Raw genomic sequence first — 11203 nt, forward strand, 5'->3', positions numbered from 1 at the left:
GGGTACACTCATCCATTGCTGGTGGGAATGCAAACTTGTGCAACCACTCTGGAAAGCAGTGTGGAGGTTTCTCAGGAAATTTGGGATCAACCTACCCATGGACCCAGCAATACCACTCTTGGGAATATACCCAAGAGAGGCCTTATCACACAACAAAAGTATATGCTCTACTATGTTTATAGCAGCATTGTTTGTAATAGCCAGAACCTGGAAACAACCTAGATGCCCTTCAATTGAAGAATGGACATTTTTCCTTTTTTGACCAGAACCAAACTCTTTTGCTTCTTTGTACCTTTCTTTTATGTCATTTGTATCATAAGGAATAGAACAGTCAAGCCCTTTTCATATTGTTCCAAAGAAAGATTCTCAGACAAGCAAATGCACACTCCTGATGTTTTAGGATTTAGATTCTACTATTGAATTCAGAGCATCTTAAAACTGAATAGGAAATCACAGATTGTAGTCCCAAAATGAATGATGGAGAAAGAGATATTGAAGATTTCAAAAATAGAAGGACTGTATGTATTTCTATTGCATAATTTTATTTCAAATAATGATATTTAAAAGTCTATTATTTAATGTTTTTTTTTTATATTGTCTCCTGATCAAGAAGAATTCCTTCTTTGAGTAAAGGAATGGTATGGTGTGATTACATACCAAATGGAAATAGCAGCGTATGTGAAGGCTCTGAAAAGAGTCTATCTGGAACTTTAATTGTTCAGCCGAGCATAAGTCCAGAGAGAATGGGTGGATTTAAAGAGAGGATGAAAGGCAAATTGAGAGAGGTAAATCACAAAGGACTGTCCGTGCCAAGACTCCAAATCTGGACATTTGTCCACGGACAGTAGGATCCTCAGAGATTAATGGAGACAATCATTGCTAAATTACTTTAGAGAATTCTTAATTCACTTGTAAACTAAAGCACTAAATTACCGATCCCAATATTTAGAAATAAATCAGGTATATGATGGTAATCAGGCAAAGGTGAGCAGCCGTGAAGAGATCAACTTAAGTTACATTTAGAATGGAAAGGCCTTAGTAATGGCTGACATTAAGAAGCAAGAGGAGATGGCTGTTAAACTCCAAGGATTTATTTCATGAAATCACCAACCAGCATTAAACGTGAGTGACAGTCAAGAGAATGGGCAAGATGGCAAGAACACAAGTCCATTTGTGTGTCTCCGAGTCCCAGCTGTATCCCATAAACTGCTCTTCAACCCCTACAGTAGCTCTGGAAACACTGGATTAGGCAATGCGCATTGAGAACCTGGTAGTCGACGACATTCAAAGCTGATGTTCTGGGGCTAAATCAATTCAGCAGGCTGACGACTACTGAGTCAGATTCCTCAGAGCATCACGGTGGGAAAAGAGGCAATTTGTAAAGAAATTGTTCTACTCACTTCTGAACCTTTACAGTGAGCTATAAATAACATGAATGGGTGGTAGCAGAGAGAAAGCAGAAACAGTGAGCTGGATCCTGGTGAAAGAAAATCAATTTGATCTCTGTGTTCAAGAGACTAGAGTTACGGTTGGCAATACTTAAATCAAAGCACTCGAGCTTTCATATGGGATGCAGAACATTCGTTGGAGGCGTGAGACTGGTCTTCTCAGTACACTGTGGGAGAATCCCACATGTAATCAGCAGCTCAATTCGATGAGAAATGTTGAATTAATGGAAACATGAGATAAAGCCCAGAAAGGCAGCATCCCAGTTCACAGTCAACAATAGGAGCTCTGGTTCAAACCACAAGGACTTTAAAGAATTAAATTCTGTTTGGTTAAATGCAGCTCTTTCATTCTAAATTTTCATGATTTTGAAGTATCTACAGGCCAGGATGCTAAGGATGGCCTTTTCTTTCATGTAAGATTATTCAGAAAAAAAGGCAGAAAGCATAAATAAGATATATTGTCTGTGAACTAATAGAGCTCTTACATCCTGTGTGCTTGAATCTGGAGTACCTACAGTGAAGAAGGGCAAAGGTGATTCTTGCAGCTATGGAAGGCTATTCATAGCAAGAAAAGAAAAGCGAAATAATATTTACTGCATTTCAATAGTAAACTGGGAATCAGTATGATTCCTATACACGTTTCATTTCATGAGCAGCTTTCTAGGAAGCCTACTGGGAAACGACTGAGCAGAAGATCAGGGGCTAGTCTGTTGTAGAGTACGAGGCTGGAACTGGGATTTCAACACTGTCCTATTAATATTCAACTACACCTTCTACTGTACACCTTGCCTTTCCAAGGAGTATTATCACCTGCTGTTCTCTAAATGAAGATAAACATAAAGAGGACCCGGAGGGATTCTGTTGGGACAAGGGGCTAAAGCAAAAGGTTGTGTGACACGGGAGAAAACATATTTTCAGAGGAAGACTTCTCAAGGAAAGATTTAGAAAGCTTTATTATTGTGATGATCTTTATAAACATGATATGATACACATCTTTGTAGGTTAGGTTAAGATCCTTGATGAAGACATGAGAATAGGAGTACATAATATTTCAAAGACCCAGTAGCAACAGGATTGATCAGTTTCCTAATGTTTTATCTCTTTCCAATACTTTATCACTAATACAATAATGTCACAAAAAGATATTTTAACAAACAATTATACATCTCAAAAACTGCCAGGCGGTGGTGGCGCATGCCTTTAATCCCAGTACTTGGGAGGCAGAGGCAGGCGGATCTCTGTGAGTTCGAGACCAGCCTGGTCTAGTTCCAGCTAGTTCAAGGACAGGAACCAAAAGCTACTGAGAAACTCTGTCTCGAAAATCCAAAATAAATAAATAAATAAATAATTCCTGTAATAATACTTTTTAAAACATGATGCCCTTTTTACACTAAAATGTTATAAAGATAAAAATGTATAATTCAGGAACTACTGCTTGATTTGGGAATTCATTTTCAGGAGGATTGACAATCTGGAAATATTTATTCACTTTCAAAACAAGAGTCTTATCAAAAACATCCTACATTTCACAAAAGATTATTGATTCCGAAACAAAATTCATGTAACTGACCTCCAAGTTCCGGTGTTTCAAAATATCACTAAAAATCACCTACTCTAAACTAATGATGACAGCAGCAAATGAGAGAAAAAAACCGTTACCAGGCAACAGTGATGACATCAAGATTTTGTCTCTCTCTTACCAGATGGATACTGTCACCGTCTCTGAGGTGACACATTACTGAGGTGACAGTTCATCTGGATACCTGCTTTTCCCCAACCACAACATACCATGCTATAATATCTGAAAGATCTTTTCTCTGAAGGAAAGTGAAACAAATCTATTTTGAACTTGAAACTGTGAAAGATAAAGTTGAATCATCCATTAGGAACTCATTCATATTTTCCCAAGGCTTTTTGCAGTCTGATATTTGAAAATACAACAGAGTCTTCTTGATAATCCAGTTCACAGGTAATGCAATATTGGTCCAATCCAGCCTTTGAGTTACACATTATGCACTCACCTGTGCATATGCTGTTCTTATATTTACAGATATCTACCCTGAAGAAATTGCCACCTTAGCATAAATCTGATATAATAGTAAGAATAGGGCAAAATCCAGATACAGAAAGTAGCAAAGAGTTAATAACAGGAGTTAACAAAGCAGCCTCATTATTTGCAGCTACATTTTATACCATGATCTACAGCTACCAAAACATGTTCTAGTGGCACTGGATATTCAATATCCAGAGAATAGATTTGTAAATAAACTCCTCAAGGCAAAGTCACCAAATGGGCACTTCACTCATTGAGAAATCTGCTCAAAGAGCCTCTGATGCTTTAACTCTGAGATGGGATGGTACAGTAAAAGTTACAAGATCTCTCAGGGGCACAAGCTACACACACACACACAAGTAGGTTTAAACTGAGAGAAAGCCATTGATACAGCAAAGGGGTAGAGTGGAGGGATATAGTGAATAAGAGGAACTGTAACTCTTTCAAAGCTTAATTCCTGGAATGTAGGACATCTCTTCTAATAGACTAAGCTTAAAATGTTAGACTAGCAAACTGATGTCAATCAGTAGACCAACCAGTACATGTGTAGACACAGCATCTACATTGAGGATAAAAAAGATAAGAATCATTCAGATAAAAAACAAGTGGCCTGTACATTGATGCATTATTAGCTAAGTAATTCAATAAATATATAATAAATAATAATATATAATAAATATATAAGATAAGTAAGTCAGTTCAAGAGTTTCTCAGCAACATTTCCCACAGAGATCTTTGTTTAGCATATTTGTTAACAAGGGGCAATTAGTTATTAAATGTGTGGGTTTGCTTCTTCTAAGTAAAAGACATTGATCTCTTAAAATAGAAAACAAATCCCTGGCATAATGAATCTTCTGTACATTTTCTTAAGGCTAAGGGGGTGATTTGGAAAGCCTTGCCAACCGTAGCCATTAGAACACTTGTTGTCATAGTCTGTTCTCAGGAAGTATATTCTACTTGTCATAGTTACTTTTCTACTGTTGTGATAAAACACCATGAGCAAGGCAGCAGGAGAGAAAACATTAGATTGGGTTTATGGTTTATGAGGTTTAGAGACCATAATGGCAGAGTAAAGGCAAGATGCTAGGAACATTTCAAAACCAGAGTAGGAAACAGAGGGGGCATACTGGAATTTGTTCAAGTCCTTTGAAACCTCAAAGTCACAATGATACATCTCCTTCAACAAAGCCATATAACCTAACCATTCCTTAACATTTCCATCAACTGGTGACCAGATATTCAAACATACGAGCTTTTCACTCAAACCACTACAGTACTGAACTGAGCAAAAATACATTCGTCATTTTAATTACTTTTTACAGCCTTTAAAAACATGTTATCAGTGTGTATGGGAACCATTTAGAGAAATGGTTGTAAGTTATATGCTGGCATGTCTGAAGTTTGCTGGAGCATCTTAACCTCTAGTTTAATAAAATCCAGTGATCAAATTCTTTCTCAGAGAAGAAATATTTAGGCTGTATATAAACTGTAGTGACTTTAGAGCTCCAACTGCAATTTAAACTGTAGAAGCTCAATCAAAAAGGATGAGAAATACTATAATTACTCAAGATATAAGAACTCAACAAAGATGGCTCAAGGCACATAGAGAGAAATCAATAATTTTAATTACTACCAGTGTTTATTAGGTGACTGCCATTTTCTCACTGAAATTAATTCTTAGCCATTGTTAAGCGCTAGGAAGAATTTTATTCCTTCCTTGATGTCATGAAAATGAAATAAATAATAAAATCATCTAGGAAAGAAAGCTCAAGGAGGTGGTGATTAGCACATTTCAGTTACATCATAACTCTCTAGACATCAAAACAATTAAAGCATTTTTCTTATAAACATCATATCTCCTGATGAGAACAGTACAAATGAGATACAAGCAACTAGAAAGAGTTATGAATTCTTGATCTAAGCCCTTCACAAAGGTGCCCTTTTCAAAGTTGTTATAGAACTTGAATGTTACAAGTTGTGGTCGTTGATTCTTTCATTTTGACATTTATTTAATTTTTAGCTCATGTGTACGAAGATTTTTGCATCAAATCCCCTGGTACCTGAATTATAAGTGGTTGTGAGCCACTACGTGGATGCTAAGCATCCTCTGGAAATTCAGCAAGTCCTCTCAAACACTGAGCCATCTTTCCACTCCAATGGTCATTGTTTTTAAGATGACAACGATAGGAAAAATATAAAAAATAGTCAAAAGTAAGAGACTGGGATGTTTTGTTGTAGTCGTTTTTAATGCAATATCATGTTTTATTACAACCGGGAAATAAAATTGGAAGGATAAGAGAAAAGTGAGCCTTACAAATGGGAAGGGTCTACTCTGAGTTCGTCCAAAGTGTAAGAGAAATTTTGTTAGGCCATTGATTCTTAAGAACGTCCTCAACTCATCTAGTGTCAGAAAAAGCAATTCTTACAAAGAGCATCATTTGCTACCTGGACAGTCCTAGATTGTGAAAACCATGTTACCTGCCTGATGTCTGGAAAAGCTCCTTTCTGTACTAACAACTATCCAGAACAATACAATATTTTATTTGGAGATTATACAACCAAGGATAATGAACTTCAGACTGCTTCACTGTACATTAAATGTTATATTATGGAGGACTAATTATCTATTCCTTTTAAATTTAAAAGCCTCCATATTTCTATTCAAAATGAAAATGAAATATTTGACAATCCAGCTGTTTCCAATCATCTTACAGATAAGTTACAGTGTAGATACAACATTTAAGTGAATGGTGATTCAGTTTTTATTGAGTCTAATGAATGCAACCTTTTAGACTTAGCAAAACTGATTTCTTTGTGATAACATTAAATGTTCACATTATTATAAATTAAAGCAGATGCTTAATGCTTCACTGGTTTTGAGCAGCAAAAGTCTCCATTGACGTACTCCTGTGAGGGGAGGAGGAACCGTGTTTATCCTCAGATACTTCAGAGACTAGCTAATTGTAGATATTTAATCAAACATCAAAGAATATTGCTATTAATAGGTCCAAAGTGAATATTCATAACTGAAGGTTTGTTAGCACTAACTTAAATTCTACTTGAGTGACAAGGATTAATATAATAGGGTTGAGAGATAACACAGTTGTTAATGGTGCTCCCTGCAATTCTGCAGAACATGGACTTCAGCTCCCAGCAACCTAGTTAGCTAGCTTACAACAGCCTGTAACACCAAGCCCAAAGGATCAGAAGCCCTCTTCTGGTCACTGCAGGAATACATGTGTACACACACATACACACACACACACACACACTTCATACATTGCACACATGGACACACACAAACATACATAAATAACAACAAATAATTGAAAACATGGATATATAAATAGGTTAACTACAGCTTGTAACAGGATGTTTATCTCACACCTGACAGTTCCTGAATATCCAATCTGAGGCTTAATATTAATTACAAACTGTTTGACCTATTAGCTAAAGTCTATTATTAATTAGCTCTTATAACCAATTCTTATTATTTTATATTTTACCATGAGGCTCGTGGTTTGTTATATCATGCTTCCCTGGCCGCCCTGGCATCTCTCCCACTCTTTCCCCTTTTCCCCCTGTATCCTTACATGGATTTCCCAATTAGCTATCTTCTTTCCTGTCATAGGTCAAAGCTACTTCTTTATTAATAAATGGTAATAAAACTTATCCATATCATACAGAGGGGCATCCCATATCAACAGCTGAAATCACAGGACCCAATGAATTTTATGCATCGACTTTTAAGTAACTTAACACAGTCCTTCCTAATTTCAAATTACATGCCACAATTTCCTAACAACTCATTTACACACATATATTAGTATAATCAAAGAGCAAATTCATGAGTCCTTCACACATATATTTATATGAAAGCCTCATCAAGGCTTATAAGAGTATAAAATATCAATTTTTAAGTACATAATTAGAGAAGACCTCTAGAACACTGGAGATTTAAAACAAAGAAAGGCACCTTTTGATCAAAGCTTAACCTTCTTTGGAATAGTATCTGGTGCTTTCTAGGAGGTTTCTCAGGAAGACAATCAAACCTCTATTTGATGAGTAAAACATAAGGATATTTATCAATGTGCTAAAAAATATCAAGACCTTTTCTATCTTGGTGAATTAATAATCACCCATTCATTTAACTTTTTCTCCTGTAGATTTGATATTTAGATTATACCACTTTAAGAAAGAGATGTAGAAGCCGGGCTGTGGTGGAGCACGCCTTTAATCCCAGCACTCGGGAGGCAGAGGCAGGCGGATCTCTGTGAGTTCGAGACCAGCCTGGTCTACAAGAGCTAGTTCCAGGACAGGCTCCAAAACCACAGAGAAACCCTGTCTCGAAAGAAAAAAAAAAGAGAGATGTAGGTGCTGGAGAGGTGGCCCTTCCTTCTATTTTAAGAGGACTAGAGTTGGATCCCCATCACCCATAAAGTGTAGCTCATAACTCGTTGTAACGGTTTAGTATGTGCACACATGGGCTCCCACATTCCAAATACATAAACACATTTTTAAATGAATGAGAGCTGGCAAATTACAAAATTCAATGCTGCTTTATACTTTCCTGCAACATACAATTTTGAGAATGAAAGAATAACTTTCTATACTAATACTAAGGATTCTGACTATGTATCTACAGGGAACCATGGAGCTGGCCTGACCTAGCCTCCTTGAAAGGCATGCATCATACATTTTTCAGATAGAGGCCATGGCTCAGTCTGGGTCACTGCTAGCCTTTCAGTTCCTGAGAAACCAAGGCACTCCCACAGGCAGTGAAGCATTCAGACCACTTCTTGTTTCTCTGTATATTTCCTTAGAAGTCATTGAGGCCTGGGAGCTTGACAGGACAGTTGGTCTTAGACATTAATCTTGTGCACCCTGTATAGCTTGCACACATCATCGTATCCTAGCAACTACCGCCATATTGATCCCGAAAATCACCAGTATCTTATGTTTCTGAAAAGGGTATAAAAAGTCTGATTGCTCTCAATAAAACTGTCACAGCCTCAGGCTTGTTGGCCAGCCTGGTTTAATTTCTCACTGGCCACATTAGGTAACCATGGTCCAGTAAGAATGAGCTGGCACTTACATTTATCAATCTAACTATCTGTTGATACCTGCATCAGTTAGCATTCACCTCTATTCCAGAGGGGAAAAAACTTCATTCTTACATTAAATTCTTGCCTTGGAAAATGGAGAATTTTCCCAACTTCAAGCAATCTTTCTTTTAAGCTTGTGTTCTTAAATATGACTGCCTATACCTTGCTATAAAAAAAAATGCCAACATATTGTAAAGACATTACATTGATATATGCCATTAGTACTTTCAGGAATATATATGTTTTATGGGCTTTGGCGTGTTTTTTTTTCATATTTCCGAAAACATTACTTACATATATCTACATTTTTTTCCAGGCAAGGAAAACTTATTTAAAATTTCACTGTATCTTAGAATGATACAACTTTAAAAGGATAACTGGGAGCATGCAGTACTATTAGCACTCTTTTTTGTAGTTGTTGTAATAATGTTTAGTGCATTTTAACATATTGTATTATTATATCTCCAAGTGAAGTCCTGTCATTTGAGTTCTTAAGCACACTGGTAACCAATTTTCCTTTAGTAAATAAACCTACAGAAAATATAAATCCCATTGTTTTCCTTTGTATAGGAAGCAGGTCATCTGCTCTGGTCAGTTATTTTAAATTGCCTATTACAAAAACATATAGAAAATAATGTTTTTTTCCAAAAATTAATATTCAAGGAGACAATAAAATTAATGTAGAAAATCAAAAATATCTAAACTACCAAATATTGAATATTAGCTTCAGTTTTACACTTGTTCTTCAATGAGGAGAACCAAAATTTTAACACAATGCCATCTACAAATGTAGTTGGCTACATACACAGCAATCCTGGGGCTATGTAGCCAAGGGCAAGTGAGGGTAGCAGTGATTAGAGATGTTCATATCTAAGTTTAAATTTTTGTTAAGGGTACTATTGATTTTCACCATGAACTTTGATAATTGTTATGCAAATTTTGATACTCTATACCATGTACTAAGAAAAAATGTAAGGGGCATTGACTTTAATATTATATATGTGTGTATATATATATACACACACACATATATGTATATGTGTGTGTGGTTTAAACATAAGTTGCTGAACTGAGGGGTACTAACAATTGGAGGCTACTAGGCTACCCCATGTCCCAGAGCTATGTTTAGAGGGTTGCATAAAAATATATGCAATCTATGAAGAGTAAATCTTCTTCCATATCACAGACTCATTCTCAGATATATTCAAGTCATCCATATAAAAAAGAATGAAAGGAAAGAATAAGGTTTTATTTTTCTTGTTCTCTTTTTCCAAAGCTTACATTTTACTTACCCAATATAAGACTCCATTCTTAATGACCACTTATTGTAAGTAAAGTATATGATGACCAAACTTATAAATGAATGATACCCATATATTAGTATTGCCTTGGAGAAAAATTAATGTATCTAATATGCAAGCAATAGAGACAAGGTAGATTTTTATGAGACAAGATTTTTATGAGACAAGGATGACAGAGTCTCCTATGACAGGAACTGTGCTTAAACAAATACTTTGGAAGCAGTGTGCATAGCAAATGGAAGTGCACAGAGAAAAGAGATGAAAGGTAAGGGCAAGTCAAAGCAGGGCAGATGCTGCTTCTGCTCTCATAACTCAAAAGCCAAATCAAAAGATCATCTGAAGAAGGAAAATCTGAGATTTAGCAACTCTCTGCATAAAAGAATCAAAGCTGAGATAGTAAAAATGTCCTTTCTAGTGTACATCGATGTCTAAGAGGATGGTCATGACTAATGAAAACATTATTAACTGTGTGACATCAAAGAATTTATTTCTACAAAAGCAAGAACTGTGGATCCTGATTGACATGTCTAAGAATATCCTCCAGTCCACTCACGGCTCTGGGGGATTTCAGCTGTTTTTAGAAAAGGTTTAGGGAAAATTTACCTGTTTGCCACCAGTGGTCTAGAACAGGGACTCTGAAGACCTTTTTGGACCATTCTAGGGTCTCCACATCACACCTTTCCCCCGCCACAAACAGTGTCTTGAACCTGAGTGGAAGAGAGATAGTGAATTTCAAGTATTCTCTGAAAGTTAAACCAAATAGTTTCATTTATTTTTTTTAAATAAACTGTTGGAATTTAACCACATCAGTTACATCAGTGAGGATGGCCTTTTAGAAGTATACTATGTTCTCCCTCCTTCTGCTCCTCATTTGGATCTTAAGAGCTCAGTCCAGTGCTCCCATTTGGGTCTCTGTCTCTATCTCGATCCATCTCCAGATGAAGGTTCTATGGTGATATGTAAGATATTCATCAGTATGGCTATAGGATAGGGTCATTTCAGGTTCCCTCTCCTCAGTTGCTCAAGGTACTAACTGGGGACATCTCCCTGGACACCTGCGAGCCCCTCTAGAGTCCAGTCTCTTGCCAACCCTAAGATGGCTCCCTTGCACCTACCCACTGTGACAGTGGAACTGATCTATTGGGAGCTCACCAAGGCCAGCGGGACTGGGACTGAATAAGCATGGGATGAAACCGGATTTTCTGAACGTGGCAGACAATGAAGGCTGATGAGAAGCCAAGGACAATGGCACTAAGTTTTGATCCTACTACATGAACTGGCTTTGTGGGAGCCTAG

At 36.7% G+C, this 11203-nt stretch overlaps 1 protein-coding gene across 1 annotated transcript in view; it reads right to left on the reverse strand.

The window, feature by feature from the left end:
• Positions 1–11203, reverse strand: part of Acss3 (acyl-CoA synthetase short chain family member 3) — a 156008-nt gene that overhangs the window by 34316 nt on the left and 110489 nt on the right. Inside the window, exon 9 of the mRNA XM_050135474.1 lies at positions 10511–10614. Coding sequence (XP_049991431.1) covers positions 10511–10614 — 104 coding nt within the window. The remainder of the gene's footprint in view (positions 1–10510; positions 10615–11203) is intronic.

The sequence above is a fragment of the Alexandromys fortis genome, unplaced genomic scaffold (genome assembly GCF_014885135.2).
Source record: "Alexandromys fortis isolate MF-2015 unplaced genomic scaffold, M_Fortis_MF-2015_v1.1 scaffold_24, whole genome shotgun sequence".
Taxonomy (NCBI): Eukaryota; Metazoa; Chordata; class Mammalia; order Rodentia; family Cricetidae; genus Alexandromys; species Alexandromys fortis.